At 45.9% G+C, this 19,617-nt stretch overlaps 1 protein-coding gene across 2 annotated transcripts in view; it reads right to left on the bottom strand.

The window, feature by feature from the left end:
• TMEM104 (transmembrane protein 104) overlaps positions 1 to 19,617 on the bottom strand; it is a 44,122-nt gene that overhangs the window by 16,692 nt on the left and 7,813 nt on the right. The window contains exons 7-8 of one of the 2 annotated variants that reach the window (XM_062639812.1): positions 16,157 to 16,256; positions 15,308 to 15,416 (exon numbers count right to left, since the gene is read on the bottom strand). In XM_062639812.1, coding sequence (XP_062495796.1) covers positions 15,308 to 15,416; positions 16,157 to 16,256 — 209 coding nt within the window. The remainder of the gene's footprint in view (positions 1 to 15,307; positions 15,417 to 16,156; positions 16,257 to 19,617) is intronic. The other variant, XM_062639813.1, reaches the window with a different exon arrangement.

Here is a 19,617-nt window from a genome sequence, read left to right as displayed (position 1 = left end):
ACAGCCCCAAGAAACCTTTTTTGAGACAGTTTCAGGATATCTGCAAGGCAAATTGGCAATGCCTCGCATCACAAGTATTCTCAGACAACCGAAGTAAACCCAGAAGGGGGCCAGGGGAGAGAACCCTTGGTTACACACATTGCTCAGTGAACATGTATTCTGATCTGAGGCCATCATTTACACCAAGTGTTGGCTTTTTGGTGTGGAGGTGGGGAGGGCAGGGGAAAGAGGGACAGAAAGCGTGCACAGAATTCAGATCTGTGAAGAACTGAGGGTCCTTGGAGGAAATGCTGAAATCAAACAGAATACAACATCACAGGCACAACTGGCAAGAGTAAGAGCTTAACAGATAAAACCCTTCCAGAGTTACACAGAAGCAAACCAGCTTTTTACTCTTCCTCTTGCTCCTTTCTTCTAAACCAGAGGTTAACTCCACTCTCCTGCTACCCTCTCCAGCCCTTGAAGACTGCTACTCCATGCTTGGATAGCACACAAACCTCAAAGGACTAAAGAGGGATGTAGGTCAAGGACCCAGAGCAAACCAAAGGAGATGCCTACTCTCTTACTGGAAATTATTCCTGAGTTTGTGACTAATCTCTCTCAACATCCTCTCCCAACACACACACTCTGCTCAACACAGCTTCCCTTCAAATCACGTTAATAGCTCATGCGTCAGAAAGAGCCGAAACAAAAAGAGACAGACGAAGGATGGTGATGATTAAGGGACAGGTGTCTTCTGCAAATGAGAATGCACCAGAACCAATTGGCAAAACAGCATCTCAAATCATGGCGAGGATTGACACAAGATCACTGAACACCAAAGCAGCTGGGTCTGAAACATAGATCTGTCTTAAGCAGCGAGAAAAGAGCTGTGTGAAAGTGGATTTGGGGCTCAGATGCTGAAAAGCATCAAAAGCATTCTTAGGTGCTGGAAGTATATGGGTCTCCTACATGCTGCCCAACATCTGCTAATGAAGCTGAAAGAACACCTCTGGATATTACACTCTGTTTTCTGCAGTTATTCTCTAGTACTGAAGGTAGCTTAAACAACTAAATCCATTCAGCATCTCTTTCAACTCTCTTCTTCTGTGGGCTTTACCGTTCAGCTCATGGGGAAGAGATACCCTCCCATCCTTTAAGATGATCAGTGTCTTGTGTTCTTAACAAGATCCTGGAGCAGGTCCAAAGGAACCAAGTGACAGATGAATTCAAGTGCAATATAAATTTATTGCCTTTTGCACTTGACGCCCATTAGTGATCCAAGACGAATATCCATGGATCAATACAAACAATGCTAAGGCCTGCAATGAGATGACTTGCCCTACTTTGCAGGGATTTGTGCCAACCACTATAAAGAAGGGAAGCCACAGCACACACACTGGACTGCTTGAGAGGAGAAAGGCAAGGCAGAAAAGGAGAGTGAAGAGCAGATAAACATCACTGTGATATGAAATGGTGCACAGCTGTACAGGATTGAGCGCAGGTTAGGGAAGAGGGGTCAGCTCCTCACCAACAGCCAGGACACGAGGCACAAGAACTCAGTCCCTGAATTGGAGCTAATCTCATTGTCAACTCTCAGAGGAGTCCCAAGGCCAGGAAGCCCATATAAAAACACATCCCCAAAAGGATGAGAAGAGACCACGATGCTTAGAAGGAGTATGCCTGCGTTCTCTACCTTGCTGTGCCAGACATCTAAATGCTCTTCTGACCCATTAAGTTCATTAGTTTCCTAACTTCTCCCTAAGGAAAAAGTAAGCCCAAATAAGATCCTCAGACGCATACCCAAACTCTCCACCTGATGTTTTCCAAGCTCATCTCCCCTAGAGGGATACAATTTAAAGTGCTTCATTACACACTTAATTCAAACACTCTAAAACCTACATAGAAAACCTCACCAGTCAGCCCTGCCAGAAATCAAACACGCAGAGCTCCAGCACATCTAAAAGCTCTCCCAAGTTTTCCAGTTCACCTCTGAGATGTTCTCAAGGAGTTTATCATTCCTTTCCTAAGAGGAGAGGCAGAATGAGCAAAGTCTGCTTTGATTAAAGACTGTTCTATTAGTGAAGTGGTCTCCTATTAGAAACAAGCAGGCATACATGGCTGATTCACTGCTAAACTTCAGGTACGGGAATCCTCCCTTCAGCTAAGGAGGATCAGATCTAGTCAATGTTTATGTTCAAAGGATGGCACAGAGAAACCTTTACTGTGTTTTTGCTATTAAGCAGAGTTCCCTAATGTCAATCCAAGCTCCTCCATTAAACAGAAGTCAAAGTGCCAGCCTTGCTACAGAGGGTATGCAGAACCCACACACATAAAATCAATGGAACAGACACAAACCACTTTATTCTTATCTTCCTTTCTCATGCTGTAAAACAGCATAAAGATCCAGCACACAGTGACCAAAAAACCCAGTTTTTTTTCTCACTTTTAATAACATTTCCAGTCAGAAAAATAGAAGCCAGCAAGCACAGAGGAAAGAAAAGCAGCTTGTCACCCTGAATCACACTCTTCTCTGCAGGCCAGTAGGAGCCACGAGCATCGCATCAGCTTGCTCAACCTCTGGCAGGGTCTTCAGATCCATTCCTCTCACCAAGCCAAGCTACAGCAGTACAGGCACCAAGGTTTGGGATCTGCCTGGGCTGGCAACTCAGGTGACACCACTTCCCCAGCCTCTGAACACATCAGCTCTTGGTATTTCAAAGCATAAAGCAGGCTGGTCAACTCAAGTCTTTTTACCACAGGGGGAAACAAGCAAACCATTGCCTAGAATATATTTATATATATATTTATCTAAAAGTGTATTCTATTAAAGCTCTTATGTTAAAAACTTGGTTACATAAGGTTATGTATTGGCTTATCTTAAAAAAGCAAAAGTACAACCACATGTTAATAGGACATCTGGCTGGGTTTATCAGCTTAACTTCAGCCAAGAGGACCACCAAGACAGCTCTCAACCACTAAGTGACAGCCAGCTAATGCCAAGAGCCTCTCAGACCACACAAACATGCTTTAAGCCAGACAGAGGGGTGTATTGACCAAACAGGTTCTTTATTGGCTTGAAGGGTCTATCTATCACTCTGAACCAGTACAGTTCAATAGCTTTCATCTGCTTCCCAGCATGCTGCTTCCACAGAAAAATGCCAATACGGCTCAGGAAGCACAATTAGCATCCCAAACAGAGCTGATTCATATATTAGATGCAGCAGTTACAGCATTATGGCCAGTGCCTGCATACATTTGCAAGAGGGCCATCTGAAAAGCAGCTTCATTCATAACTGTCATCGGAACTTAGTTATTTTCATGCTCCACAGACTCATCGGTAAGAATTGCATCCATCTTTGGCATTTGCTGAGTAGTGAATTAAAAACAGGAGCTACTGTTTCTTGTTGATTCAGAGCCTGGGAATTTTCAGACAGGCTGAAGAGAAGCAGAGTGAGACCTGAGTGAAGCGAGACCGTGAGGATAAACCCCATTAAATGCATAAAATACACCCGGAGCAGAGCAAAAAAGAGTTTGAGAGTTTAATAAATGTATTTATGTGGCACAGGGCTATCATAGCAATGCAAAGCTAATAAATATCAGACATTAAGGCAAGGGTATGTTTTAATGTGAAGATGGTAAAGTGGTCTTGTTACTCCTTAAATATCGCCCTTTGGACTGAGGCCCCAGCCACCCTTCCTTTTCCTCTCCTCCTCCTCCCACCCTTCCTCATCCCAGAACTCACCCCAAACTAAATCCTTCCTTGGAGGCTCTTGCTTCCCCTTGATAGAAGAAATACCAGTATCTCAGATCAACTTCATTTTAGGATAGCATCAACTCCACTTCTGCAGATATTGATGTTCACCACTGTTGAGCAGTAGTACCCCTCTCCCATGAGACAGAGTACAGCAAATAACCCTCCTCTAATGGAAAGCAAGCTGACATTTAAAGAGAAAGTTACTGATATAACAAAATGGATCTCTCTCTTTAGTAGACTTTGGCTGGAAAGTTGAGGGTTGAGTGCTTTATACAGGGCTATGCAGCATTTCCACAGCAAAGCAGGATACCGACAAGAAGACTGGAGCTTGACTGAACAAGCACCTCCCAGAGGAAGCTTTGCTTGATTCAGTGCTCAGACACAAGGAAAGTCTCCTTGAGCAGGGTAGGATGAAGCAGACATTTCATACATGCTGTCAGGAGTGGCAATGCTGACACCGGTTCTGCTTCTGCAGGAGGTCCCTGAGCTCAGAGCTATTTCACAACCCAGATGAGCACCAGGAGAGAGAGACAAAACCATCCAACAAAACCTGGCTGTGCACGGACACAGAGCAAACAAGATGTCAGGAGAACTAGGGACTGGCTGCTCTGTTACCACCTCAGCTGCTCTCCTCTAGAGTGTGTCTAAAGAGACGACTAGGAAGGAAAAAGCAAAACTTGATTTACCAGCACTGACACAGGTCGGAGGTTTTATTCCTCGCTGGAAGCTTGAACCAGACATCGTCTTCAGTAGAGTGATTTCTTATTAACTGCTATCTGTGTTCCTATTCACATCCTTGAGGAATTTTTAGGGGTGACTTTGGAGAGAAATATTAAACACAAGGTGCTTTCCCCACTCTCATTTGGGATTCATAGGTAAAGAAAGCAGAGCATTATAACATTTCAGAGCTATTTGCAGCCTCTGATAGCACCTCTGCACCCATTTCAATTGGTGGCAAGTGCTGTGCTACCAGCAACAGCCTCCAGTTGCTCGTGCCAGGGCTTCAGTGCTTTTCAGCTAAAACACAGCCAGGGAGAAGGGTCTCATGTGCAGTGTGGTGCCCTCTCTGCCATCTCTCCTCCCCTTCACTTAGGTGACAAGGCCACGTTTCTCTCCTGCATGAGCTCATATCTCAAGCTAGAGAGCCAGATGGCACATGAGGGAAGGCGGCGATCCAAGCTTTCGCTGGTAAAGCTTTACCCCTTGCAGTGGGCAGTACAAATATAAATCCATGAGAGGAGATGGATTGTTCAGGAAGGAGCTTTTTAGAGAGCTGAAATAAACAAGTAAAGCTGAAGATCCACAGTGTCTTAAGGCTGGAGGCAGGGCTGCAGTAGAGGCCATGCTGATAGGCAGCCAGTTATCAGCAAACAAGCTATTATGAAGCTCTTGGAGTTGGTTGGAAAGAGATAAACCAGCCAGGGAACAAGGACTGCTCAACAGAAGTTGAAGGCAAGAGGGAATTTAACCTCTAGGTCCCCTGCAGAGTCAAGAAGTCACAACGAAGGGAGGAGGCAACTGCCAGACATCCCACAAGGAGTATTTATAGATAAAGAAACAAGGGCAGTTCCACTTTGACTACATCAGGCATCTGCTACCACAGCAGCTCCAGTAATTAACATGCTGCTCTCAGGACACCTGGCAGAGGTTTAGAGTCATAACTCACACACTGTTGGCACCAAGGAGCCCTCACCCATCTCTCTCCCCAGTGCAGTCAGGCAGGGAGGAGACAGCCTCCAAGAACTCCAGGGTGTCAATACACCATACAGCTTGGTGTCATCAGCAAACTTGCATCAATCCCACTGCCCATGTATCAAAGATGCTGAACAGCACTAGTCCCAACACTGACCCCTTAGGAACACTGCTTGTCACCAGTCTCCACTTGGACATCAAGCTGTTGACTTCAACATTTTGAGTACAACCATCCAACTAATTCCTGATGCACAGAGTGGTCCACTTGTCAAATCCATGTCTCTCCAGTTTAAAGACAAGGAAGTCATGTGGAACAGCATCATAAGTCCAGGTAGATAACATCAGCTGCTCTTTCCTTACCCACCAATGCTGTAGCCCTGTTGTAAAGCTACTGACTTTAACTGGATCTAGAGATTTCCAAAGGCTCTAATCCAGCATCAGCTTTGAATTTTGACTGCCCATCAGCTAAACAAGTGTACCTGTCCCAGTGGATGCCCTTGCAAGCTATGATCTTCCTGGGCATTCAACATATCCAGAACCTCCACATGAAGCCCTGGAAAGCTAAGGCAGTACATGAGGGTGCTGCTCTCCTCTCCCCATCCTGACTCAGGCCTGCAGCCTGTTGTGGAGCTGACCCATGTCAGAGCACCAGAACTTTCCACTTGGGAAAGAACACCCTGCAAAACTAGTGGTTCTTGTGTTAAAGCAAAGAAACCCAGGCAGAAGTGATTTCAGGAAGTCATTCAGAGCACGGATTGCAGCCCCTGGCACACCTGGGGAGTGCAGGATCACAGCCAGCAGCAAGCTTGCACTCTCTGGGGTAAATACACTTCCATTATCATTTTTCACAACAAGAGAAAGATGGAGGCCAGCAATAACCCTGAGGTGACTGGTATCTAATTTTTCATCATGGGAGTGTTTATGGCACAGCCATTTGCAGCATCTTGTAATCACTTTGCTGCCTCCTTGACCCCTGGCTCCCCCTTATCCTGCATCTAATTGCATCTGAACAAGCAGGAGGGAAGCAGCAAAGTGGATAGAGATGCAGGAGAGCTGAATGGCTGCTTTGTGATACTTGGAAGGACAGCAGAGGAGCTGCAGAGCCAGGGCTGGCTGTACCCACTGCCACCAGCTTGCTTTGACCTCCCAGAGGCTATGGAACAAGAGCCTGACACTGGGTAACCCGGAGGAGTTGTTCCTCATTTCCTCAATTTATTAGCACGGTATGAGAGATTAATGGGTTCTCTCCAAAGTGTGAGGGTATCATCATTATACACAGGCACTGACCACGATTCCTGCATATTCATAGCCTCTCTTGGCAACTACAACAGCACTGACATGGACTACAGAAGCCCCTGGGAGAGACAGCACAAGGTGAGGGAGACATGGACCAGCATGACACGGATGCACTGAGGGCCCTGTAAACACACCAAGCTACAAACTGCCAGGCTTAGGAGCTACTTGGGTTCAGCAAGGATGACTGCTCCTGAAGGCCACTAACCCCTCATCTGCCATCACACATAGCACCTCCACCACTAATTGGTTGTTTTCCATTTAATTTTCCCCATACAAACATCTCAGTTGAGTTTCACACGATTCCTGGAGGATACAGCTTCAGGACAGCGTTATTCCATTCACTGTGTCACAGGCAAGAGTTGCCTTGAAGCAAAGGAAATGTCCCACACTTTGTAAGTACCTTGCAGCAGCACAAAAGCAAGAGATCAAGCCTCATAGCCTGGGGTTAGCAGGGTGCCAGCTTGCTCCCAGCCTCCTTCCTTTGGCTCCCCAGTACAACACACACCAAACTGGTGCAACAGGCTTCGGATATCAGCTCTGCCTGAGAGCATTATATCGACTTCAACTTACAAGATAAATCCCAGCTGCATTATTTGTATTTATAGTCCTGCTTACAGAAGCATGAGCCACATGTGGGATTTGCTGATGTAGTCCAAAAATACACATTTTTGGACAAGAGTGTCAGTGATCTCACCCAGACAGAAAGCACAATTTAGGAGGATGTTAAGAAGTTGCAGACTTATTTAGGAGTTTGTCCAGAGCTCTTTCTTCCACAGCCTCTGGTAATGTTCAGATGGGCACTGACTGCACAGTTCTGCAGCCCTGGTGCTTCCTACCTGTATATTAGGGAACTAATGATGATTTCAGGGGAGGAAAGATCAAGAGTGCTGTGTTAGTGAAGGAAAATGCTGATAAGGCAGGCAGCAAGGTCAGACCTCTGTTTAAAACCAAAATTGGTGGTAAAGCACTGAACTAAGTAGTAGGAAATATGCTGTTGAGATAAAGGCATGTATTGCATCAACCAGGGGAGTGCTCAGCTGACTTAACAAGTCCTCTCCAACTGTGGTTTCTAGGATGCTGTCACTACCACTGCCCAGAATAACACTGCACAGGGGGAAATGCATTTATTACTTATGAAATGAAAGGTCTGCGAGCCTGCTGGAACAGCCAAGTCAAAGAAAAGGATTTGGGAAGGTTCTTTTCAAACCTGTACAGCTTGGAGTGGTGAGTGGGTGATCACAAAGAGATATCTGGGAGATATCTGGGAGAGAGCCTGGGAGAGATTGGTTTCCAATAGCAAGAGAACAGTGTCAGCTTTGGTGCCTTGCTGCCCAAATGAGCTTACTCCAGAGGACAGCTTTACTTAGGCAAAGCAGCAGCACAGCCTCTCAGCCTTTCTGAGCAGCAGGGGCTATAGCTGGAGCCCAGTAAACACCACTTGAGAGTTCGTACCTGTAGGAAGTGCACAAAAGCAGAGATACACCTAGAGCCACTTCTCTGCCCAATTCACATAGCTGCCTTGCTTTGTGCCCACCATCCATCACCACATAAAAACCAAGCACTGAAGTGTGCAGGACATTCTTCTATGGGGAAGCCAAGTGCACCTTAACTCACCAATGGCCCATTACATTATCCACCTTGCTTCAGTTAAGGGCTGATACCTGCAGCACATCTGGCCAGGCACACAACCAAAAGCACCTTTCCCTTCTATACAGCCCTTGCCAACAACTGGAGGTGGCAGAGGTGAAGCACTGGCCCTTTGGAAAAGCTCAGCATCCAAGTGACAGAGTAACCCAAGCTTTGCTTAAGGAAAAAAAACACTTCTCAGCTCTGCAGAAAACATATTCCAGTCCCCTGCACTATTGATTTTCCAGTGAAGAGACAAGCTAATCCTTTAAAGTTAGCAACTGTGAGACCATGGACTGAAGCAGCTTCACTATTGCACCAGAGGCTGACTTCTAACCAGCACTAGCAGCAGGGAGCCTTGCCTTCTGGCTGATCTTCCTTTGACTCAAAATGCCATCAGTTACAAGGAAAACAAGGTAAAAATCACACACCAGAAGCTGAGCTCCTGCTCTTCGGTCACTACTACAAGTTTATATCCTACTTTTGCAACACTGCACTTGTCTGCCTCTCCTTTAGCCAGGAAAAAAACCTCTTACTCACAAGGATAGTTATTATGTGAAGTTCCTTTTGCGTTAGGAAACACAAGGGGTGTGGGAAGCTCCAAAAGAGCTGGTTTAATCTGTCACAGGCATATGACAAGTGAGCAATCGAAACAATTTATTGACAAGCCCACAGGAGAAGAATGAACCGGGATGAACAAGGCAGGATTTATGCCATATTAACAAGGCTGTGTGCCAATTGCTACCTTATTAGTTTCACAATAAAGCAAGCTGAGAATTGCCTTCCCATCCCAGACACCATTTATTTGACATGAACTCGGCTCCTGTCCTTCTTCAGCCACTTCAGAGCAAAGCAGCAATTAATACACCTTACTTTTTGGGAGCTGACTTAGATAAGAGGTATGAGAAGACTCCAATGAGTCCCTGAGACTGGGCTTTTAGCCAAGCAAAGCTGTATTTCAGAGGCACCTGTAACAAACGGTTAGGGCTAGTGATATTTATGTTTAATGCAGTACTAATTCCTCTCTTGCCACGGCAGTGGCTCAAAACTCAGGTGCCTGTACATACAGAAATGGTATAATATTCTGGAGCTTTGAGAGGCTTTTCCCCTCTTTTGAAGGCTTTCAGAAGCAGCAGCTGCCTTTTTTTTGCTGCATTTGTTTCTATTTCTATACGAGCATCATAACAAAACACATCAGAGCATTCGTGTTAAGGAAGATAACGCAATATCTTTGGCAAGGAAGTCTTACCAGGAATAACTTCTTACAGGATATGCAGGGTGACATGCTAATAGTGCCCCAGTCCTGCTGCATCCTTACTGCAAAGCTGGGGGAACCTGGAACATAACAATGCTACAGTTTATGCAATTTATTTAAGCAAGATGATGGCTTCACACCAGCAGATGTGAAGGTCCTATCAGCTTCTTTGGCTCACTCTGGGAGCCCAGGGCAAGCACCCCAAACCCTTCTGATTGATGTGTGTGAAATGAGCCCTCCCTGCTCCTGAAGCAGGTACCTTCCCACCACCGGTTCTCAAGGTCCCTAGACACTGAGACCTGTAAGAATAAATATCCAGTAGACAGCAGCTGTGACCCATTTATTACCGGATGCTGCTGCAGGGCACAGCTGAGGAAGGCAGGGCAGAGGAAAAGCACTTGCTGCAGAGGGAACAAGAGGAGTGAAGCCGGGTGTCCTTGGAAGAAGCGCTCTGCTGGCAGCACTGCTCCAGCTCTTTCTCTCCAACTCCCAGTTAGCAAGAGACAGCTTAGATGTAGCATGGATGTTCAAACACTGCCATGGGGGCTCCCATCATATCACTGGTGGAAGGTTAATAAATAAAAGACAAAAAAAAACACCAACAAAAAAAGCCCACAGAAACCAAAAGGCAACCACAGAGAGGCTACAAGAGTCTCATGCACTGAACAAGCCCATCAAACTCCCCTAGAGCAGGCAAATGTATTTGGAAAGATGCATTTTGATAGCAAATACCACAGGTACCTTTACCCAGAGCAGGGGATGCACACAACACGCAGCACAGTCAGGAAGGACAAATGCTGAGGAGGGAAGCAGAGCACGTACACCAGCAGCACAGAGCACAGCCCTACAGCCGACGAGGGCCGGGATAGCAGCACCGCACCGAGGCAGTCGGGATCTACATCAACACTTATCAGTTCAGCCTTTGCATTTGCTGGCACTGAGCAACTGTATGTGTGTCCTCAGACTACCTCCTCACCCCCCTGCACAACCTCCTGCAGCCACAGCCCAGCCCTGCTCTGGTCACTGGGAATTGTGATCAGAGCGTCGGGCCGGGGTGACATTGTCCCCTCCTGAAGAGGAATGGTAAGCGCCTGCAAGCCCGCTCGTTTTATTCACTGCACAAGCACGTTTCCAACTGGGATAATCTCCATTAAACCATCTGCGCTCCCATCTTCGCCCGGCCCGCACCCGCTGGGCTGCCCACGATGCTGCAGCATCTGTGAACCGGCAAAAGCGGATGCCGCGTCCCTTTCCCAATCAGCTAAAAACCCAGCAGAGACTCAGACAGAACAGATGCACCTGGTAGCTTTGACACACTACAGAGCCAGGCTACCAGGAGTACCTGTGCCAGTGCCTCTTCTGAAAGGCATACGGCTCCCTCTGATAGTTTAAAGCCATTTCCTTTCCATCGTGGGAAGGCACCATGCCCCAAAACTGCCAGAAGAGGAGGGCTGAGATTTTAGCTACATTGGCTGCCCTGGTGCAGAAGAGAAGCACCGTGTGCCAGGTCATGAATGCATTTTGGATCAGACACTCCAAATGGCTGTTGATCCCCAGGATTTAATCTCATATTTATCTCATAGCTGCTTTCTAGAAACAGGGACTATCATGTCACATTCCTGCATCACTGGAACAGAGACAAGAAAGCGTTATGATGAAAGATCTGAAAATTCAATCCGCTGCCCCTTCCCCATAGCCTATACAGAAGACACCAAACCAACCTTACAGCAAGCTGATAAAACAACTTGCATTGAAGCATGAATTCGGCATGCAGAAAACTTGACCCTGTCCTTAGCGTCGCCATCGAGACAGCCAAGGCACTTGGGAGTCACTTCAGCTGTTGAGGACATGACAGTACGGTGAGAGATCTGAAGCAAAGATAGAAAGCCATCGATCCGCTTTACCGGTAATCAGTGCTTGCTTTCAACAAGGTCACAGGGCCATCTAACACATGCCTTTCTTCCAGCCAATTTGCCCTGCGTGGTCTTGCCCTTAAAGGCATGGAACAGCATGGTGTCTGGGTTCAGCTTAACAGTGATTTTTGTCCTTCCTAGTAGCTGGTGCAGTGCTGTGCTTTGGATTTAGTCTGAGGATAACACTGATGGTTTAGCTGTTGCTCAATGCTGCCTACCAGCAAGGACCTTCCAGTCTCTCATGCACTGACAGTGAGGAGGGGCACAAGAAGCCGTGAGGGAGCACAGCCAGGACAGACAAAGGGGTATTCCATACCACATCACATCATGCCCAGGATATAAACTGGGGGGAGTTACCCAGAAGGACCAGGTCACTGCTCAGGTCAGGCTGGGTGCCCATCACTGGGTGGTGAGCAAGTGTATTGTGCATCACTTGTGTTTACTGTTTTTCCCTTCCCCTTTTATATTATTTCCCCTTGTTATTTCCCTTATTACTATTATTAGTAATAGTTTTATATTGTACTGCAGTTGTTGGACTGTTCTGATCTCAACCCATAGATTTTACTCCTACAGTCCCAAAGAAGAGGCAAATAATGGGACAGGAGTGAAAGCCTATTTCAGTATTTCCTGCACTTGCATTCACTTACTTGGTTTGCAAGCCTTTATTTTACAAGGCAATTTACAAACAAGCAGCAAGACAACCATTTGTTCAGACAAAGGTTAATAGGGGCTTAGTGGTCTCTGAAGACTCTGCAGTCACGCTTAGGTGTGAGATTCTGGAGTAGCAATAAAGATGCTGCTCAGACAAGCAAGCCTCAAGAGAAGAATTTAATCTGTCTAAATATTCTCATTATGTACAGAGTTTTCAGCTTCCATTCACAGTGATCAGAGCAGACACAGCTTCCAGAGGCCTTTTTGGACAATAAAGCGTGAAATAGGATTTTTACATCTGTCATTATGCCCCTTTCCACCTCCAGCTCAAAGAGTCAATGTTTGAAATGGGTTTTGTTGAAAAGAGCAGTGCTGGGAGAGAAAGAGTCGACAGGAGGAAACCAGCACAGACCTTTGGCAGACTGGTGGTACTTGGCACAAGAGAGCTCCCATTGGCACCATTTTCCCAGAAAACCTCAAATAGATTATTTCTCCTTAGAAGTCAAAAAAAAAGGCTTTCTGTGGGGTCATGCACAGAGTAAGAAGTGTAGCACTACATCCAGAGATATGCTTCACTGTAGTGGGCAAGAGGTTCTAGTTACATGCCCCCCATCTTGCTCCTAAAACTCACTTAGACCTAAATACATTACTAAGACGAGGTGAGAAAACTAGAGACGGGCATCTAGGACAAAAGGACTGATCCAAAAACTCAGCTGCTTTCTTAGGGATCACAGTGTCCATCTGTCCCCTTGCCAGAGGGGAACATAGCCTGCAAAAAGAGACCTTGTTTGTCCACCGGAACATGGAACCCGAATTATTCCAACAAGCAAGCATTCAAAAAGTAAAAAGGTCAAGAAAACAGCAAGTTCTCTGTGGGTATGATCTCCTGGGATGAAGAGAACAGCTACACTCCTGATGCATCTCACCACTCCTCATTTTCATGTTGCCTTTTCCCCTTCAGACAGACAGGTTTCAGTTTCTCTTGCATGTTTAAAACTCCACTTCTATACAGAAGAACCTTGGATAAAATTTTCAGAGATAATGACAGTGTTTTGCTATTAAATCTTTTGCTTGAAGTCAAGCAACTTCCTACCCCCATCCTCTCACCCCCAGGTTTCTCTCAAAGAGTAAGAGCTCAAAGTACTGCTCACTAGTTCACATTTCTAACAGGACAGGGAACACATTAATCAGCAGTCACTGCAGAGGCAGCCCAGACTTGAAGACAGTACTATGGTCTGAATGTTTGATATCTCTCTCAAGGGAAGCCATCATCATCATTGTTTTCTAGAGAATAAAAGCACACAAGTCAAACAGAGTGGGACCAACAGAGCTGGAGATAGAACAAATCCCAGTTTACTCTCATACTCATCCAGGAAGAAGCATTAGAGACCTTAACAGAAAAGTACCGCTTGGAGGTAATGCCACCCCTCAGCAGGGTCCTGAAAATAGTGAATGTGGGAATCACCCCCCTCCAGTAACCCACCACAGACTGGTATGTTCCAGTATCTGAAGAGGGCCTACAAGGATACCAGAGAGGGGCTCTTCATCAGGGATCGCAGTGACAGGACAAGAGGTGATGGGTTTAAACTTAAACAGGGGAAGTTCAGGTTAGATAAAAGGAAGAAGTTCTTTATTGTGAGGGTGGTGAGGTGCTGGCACAGGGTGCCCAAAGAAGTGGTGAATGCTCCATCCCTGGCAGTGTTCAAGGCCAGGCTGGACAGAGCCTTGGGTGACATGGTCTAGTGTGAGGTGTCCCTGCCCATGGCATGGGGTTGGAACTGGATGATCTTAAGCTCCTTACCAACCCAAGCCATTCTACAGTTCTGTGTTCTCCCCAAAACAATCCCTGTCTACATCTAAGGGGCAGGAAAAAAGCACCAAGCCACTCATCTCAATTCCTGAGCAGTGAAGGATTAACCACTACCAAAGCCTTTGCAGATATTTATTCTCCAAAGCCATACGAGCAGACAGACAGACGGAAAAGCTCCTCTGAGAGCTATGTACACAGGCAGCAAGTCTAATGCTTACACAGCCTTCATTTATTTTTTTTCCCAAGTCCTAACAACAATTATCTTCATGAATTATAGACATAATATCCGAGAGATGCAGGCAGTAATTAATGTCTGTCTGCCTTTTCTGACTAGCTCCTTCTGCTGGGTCAGAGAGAGTTATTGAAATGCAGGATGGAAATCTTCCATCTCCTGGAAGTTTTAAAGAAACAGACTAAGACACAATTTAATAAAGCAATAATATTTCTCTTCAATAATTAACTAGGCTTTGACATTCACTAATATTCCCGAGGCCCAGCTCTTCTTTTTGCAATAACGATGGGACAAGTGCACTCAAGGATATGATCCCTTGAATGTCTAAAATGGACTAATTGCAAAAGTGCTTCCAATGCCCCTTACCCCTTGATTTCTCTGCACACACATGGCCACAGTCATTCTTTTTCCCTAGAATTCTCACTGAGACCCTTAACAGAAGCCACACCATGCAGCACCTGCACACCTCCCTCTTCTCCTTTTGCCCTACTAACATCTGTCTTCACGTATGAGCACTCAACCATCCCCAAGCTCAAGAGAAGTAGTTTATCATCCTTTGGGAAAAACCTTGGTTTCACAACAGAACCACAGCAATAGACAATGCTAAACTAGGCAAAGCTATTGCTAAAGCAGCATACAGCACTGGATGATGTTTAAGTTGGTTGTTCCACCATCTCTCATGAAGCAGATTCTCTTGCAGCATAAACAGTTTGATTCACAAAAAGAATGCACTCAAGAGAGTTTAATATACTCCAGTCTATTGACAACAGTTCCCTCCAAGCAACAATTACTTAGCCAGCCACTGGAAAAAATCCCACCCTTTGGCATGTTCACATCACCTGCTTAAGCAATATAAAACTACACAACAGTAAGACAGAACTCAAACTCAGTATCATTCTGATGGCCACTAAATTAAAACACAGCCACGTCACCAAGAATAAAGAGGGGGTCTGTGGCCAAAAAGGTCAGACTGAACTATGAGTTTCACACCTCTGTTGTTCACTTGAGCTACACTATCTCTACAGGAAAAGAATCCCTTTCCACTAGAAGCAAAGTTTCAATGGGAATAATGGTGATCCCAGTTTCAGAAACTCACCAGATACAGTCTGTAAGCATCGATCCGTCGAATTGGCCCCCAGCACTTGTCTGTATCATTGTACTTTGTGCCATCTCCAACACTGCAAGAATGGTTGCCAGTGGCACTGCTGGAAAAGGAGGGAGAAACAAAAGACAGTCATTAACTCCTAGTAGATGCCTTCCCCTCTCCTGCATTCAGGACAGAAGAATGATCAGAAGCCTGAAGTGTCCATTCCTCCTTTCCCCTGTCCTTTTATTTTCTAGACTAACAGAGCAAGTTGCTGAGTACCATACATTGAAAGGCAAAGTCCTGAATTGCCCCCAGTTATTTACAAGCTTGGTCATTTGGTCATCAAACTAGGAAGTTAAGGTCACTGAGGTTTTCCATTCCCAAGTCACGAGTTCAAATACAGCCCAGATTTGATCAAAGCAATCACTTTCATTATCTGTTTTGTTGAGAAAGGAACTGGGCTCAGTCCAGAGCTAAGTCCATGTAATGCCATCACTCACTGATCCCAGCCTTGGTAAGCATCGCACCTCTCTTACCCAAAGAGACAGAGAAGCTAAAATCCTGCACAGAGTATTGTGATCTAACTATTGAGCAACAAGTCCCATGTCTGCAGGTGTTGAAGCTGCAAGTACTTCACACCTGAGGACTCATCTGAAATCAGGTCAGCTACTTTCCAGGCAGGCAGCAGGCACTCAGGTGGTGAACATAAACCAGCTTCATCTTCCCATCCACAAGTGATGCTGAGCTGTCTCCATTCCATTCTTCAGAAAGCAGAGCTGATCCCAGTCACCCCATCAAATCCAAAAGTCTGCTCTTTCCTGTGTTAGCACACAACCCCACAGCAGTAAGTACACTTACCAGGTCACTTGCATGAGAGAGACTGGTACAGCTGCTGCGTAGATTGCCAGGTCTCCATAGAGGTAGATGATTATACAGAAATAGAAGAGGTTGACACCCACTGCAGGAAAAGGAAATATTGTACAGGCAGCAGAGCACTTTAAATACAGCAAACGAAGTCTTGGAAAATACATCACAATTTGCCTCCATAGTTACTTCTTTCTGCAACAAACTGCACCCAACGGTCACATCAGCAGCTCAGGGAACTTAGCCACAACACAGGAACTGACAGGACACGAGGTGCTCAAAGCTCAACTCTGCCTCCTTCAACACTTCTTAGCCCGGACACTAGACTCTCTGGTTCAAGCCCCTGTTCCAGTCACTGGTCAAGACCAGGAGGTCTCAAGTCATCTGCCAGATGAAGCTGTCAACATGGAAGAGCTGCAGGCAAACATCTAGCTGATGCTCACAGACCTGGTGTCAGCAAGGCTTGACAAACAGCGAAATGGAGAGAAGAGCCTTTAGTGTCTGCTGATTCCAAACCCTCTGTCTGCCAACCTGCAGGATCTTCACAGGGATTTGGCCCTGCAGAGCTGAGGTTCCACAGGGTTGAAATGGAGCTGCTCTAGGAGATGCCTTAGCACCAACTGATTGAGCCAAGGTTCAAACCTGCAAAGCCCTCTTATCCTATTGCCATGGTGTTCACTGTTCCTGCCCCTGACTGTTTTCTTTATTGCTTTAAAAGCTTGCTTTGTGTTCACCTGTGAGATCAGAAAAAGTCTTACACAAGTTAACTGTGTGCATAGAACAACCTTCATGGGGCAAACCAAGACAGTGCTGTGGAGGGCGAAAATCTGCAGGGATAGGGAAATGCTTGTTGAGTCCCTTGGATTCCTTTCTTCCAAGCAACTCGGTATAAATCTCACCAAGAAAGAACAAACTGGAACATATTTTAGTTCAGAGGCAGGTGAGTAACAAAAATACGGAAGAGAAAAGCCTCAGATTTGTTTCATTTAGAAAGTTGACATTGATGGAAAATAGCTCAAGGAACCTGTCCACACTTTGAAGTTGTGATGCCACCTGATGCTTAATCCTAATGCAGCTTGAGCAAATCAATTCCCCTCCTCCAGCCTTGCATGTGACAACTATCAAACAAGGGCAGCAGTGCTGCAGGAATGCAGAGAAATATCTCTACAGTGCTTGGATGCCCCGAAGTTTTACCATCACACTGCCCCTGGATCTCTGCATGTCAGGAAGCATTAATAGTCATTCTTCTTTATTTAAATAAATCACTCAATATGCTGAGCCTACTTAGCATAAGACATTGCTAAAAAAGGACTCTATTGGGAAAGCAGCAATAAAACTTCCCTGCTTCTGTAGAGCCACACACTAAGCCAGGATTTTAGAGTTGTTCCTCTTTTGAACAGACAAATGGAGATGTTATAGAAATTGTCAGATCATTTCATGCTGTTCCCCCCTTGTTCTCTTCCTCTGTAAGAGATTTAAGATGGTTTCAGAGTTAAGGAGTCTCTGTGTTGTTCTGAATGTGGCAACAAATGACCTACCAGTAGTTCTCTATAATTTCCCACTGAAAAGGGTTGAAGGTTGTAACAAATATAACATATAGCATAGAACAGAAGCTGCAAGACACCCTGAAGCACAGGGTTATACACACACAGATAGAGAGTCTGCTTTGGGATCTGCTACTTATCTCAGGTACCCCCCGGAAAATAAGTCTAACATGACCAGCTAAGCCCCACCAGCACCATCACATACCCACCAGCATACACTGTATCCCCGTTCCAGTGCAGGCTTCTCTGGGAAGTCCAGGTGACATTCCTCTCCCAATCTCCTCCTCTCAAATGCAGGAAGACTTTAGCATCAGTTCTTTTATAAACTGCCTCTGACCCTCCCTGATCAATACTTTCATTACTGGACACAAAATGGGGAGGAATAAAAGAAAATCAATGACTTCCTGTGAGGAAACAGCATGGTAAATGTGCCTAGAATCCATCACCGCAATAAATCACTGCTTGGTCCCAGAAGAAAGCACCCAACATTGCACCTTAAAGAAGCAAGCAGCTCTTCGGAGCCAGCTCTTTGAAAGAGCACACAAAACATCACAGCCTAAACCTAAGTCAGCTCCCTTTAAGAGAACAGACAGTTTGAAATTGAGATTTATCCCCAGATTACCTCCCAGGACTGCAGATTCAACTGCTGTCAGGTTCTTGAAAATAAAAATCAGTCAAGAGAAAGCAGCAGAGAACTCGTTGGAAATTGGAGGCTTTGAGGTCTCCTGCAAAGCTTTGCACTAGCTATTCCCCCCCATGAAGGCTGTAAAGCCCTCAAACACCCCAGATTTGGATTTTTGCTTTGTATACCATGAGCAAAAACCCACACAGACATTGAGTAGCTGTGAAACTGCAGAGGTTGGCGCCTGGAGCCAGGGCTTCTCCAGTGCAGCCTGGTTTCTTGGCACTAAGCAGGACTGGTCACTGGCAAACTGCCCTTACTGAGTGCCTTTCTGTGCAACCATCACCTCAGCAAGGACCTGCAGAGGGAGGTACTTCACTTGTTTCTTTGCAACCACCACTCAGCAGACCAGAGGGTGTCTCTGAACAGCAACAGACTAGGGATGGAGCCTCATTGCTGAGCACAGAGGATGGGAAAGCAGCAGAGGAGTTACAGATGCCTTAAACCCTTTGCTGGCTGCACCTCATCACATTTGGAAGTCACAAATTGTTTCATAGAATCAATAGTATCCCAGACTGGTTTGGGTTGGAATGGACCTTAAAGCTCATCCAGCTCCAACCCCCTGTCATGGGCAGGGACACCTTCCACTAGAGCAGCTTGCTCCAAGCCTCATTCAACCTGGACTTGATGATGGTTTCAAGCCATAGTCTGCTGTTCCAGCTGCCTTCCTGCAAAAGGATTCACCCCTTTCCCCTGGGGAGGATCCCCAACACAGAAATCAGATAACTCTGGCTAAAGCAACATTAAGACAAAGGATTAAGAATTAGAGTCCTAAGCAGTTTATATCACTTAGCTAAAGCGTTCATCAGTGCCTGACAGAGAGGACGTGTATTTCCAGCACCCTCTACAGGCTGAGCAGCTCCCAGCAGCAAGGACTAGAAGGCAACCCCTGGCTGGCTTTGGGGAATCGTAACTACCTCCCCTGTGAAGCATATACAAAGCAGGAGCCTTCTGTGGGAGCTCTCTGCCTCCTGTGGGAGCTCTCTGCCTCCTGTGGGAGCTCTCTGCCTCCTGTGATCCTGCCCTCCTGCAGCTTAAAAGGCTTCTACAGCTGAATTCTCAGCAATACTGCTAAGACCTGCTACACGGTGCTTACTCAAAGCACTTCCCAAATATCACTCCCCAGAGGATGAACAATAGACAGGGAAGTGTTCACAGTGGCAAAGCACACAAGCAAAAAAGCTTGCCTAAAGTCAGAGCAACCCAGTACTCAAGGCAACAAGACATTC

Source organism: Pezoporus occidentalis, unplaced genomic scaffold (genome assembly GCF_034315485.1).
Source record: "Pezoporus occidentalis ecotype Australia unplaced genomic scaffold, CSIRO_AGI_Poc_V1 ctg62, whole genome shotgun sequence".
NCBI classification, from domain to species: domain Eukaryota; kingdom Metazoa; phylum Chordata; class Aves; order Psittaciformes; family Psittacidae; genus Pezoporus; species Pezoporus occidentalis.
Note: the sequence above shows the minus strand (reverse complement) of the source record. Positions and strands in the feature narration are given on the sequence as shown.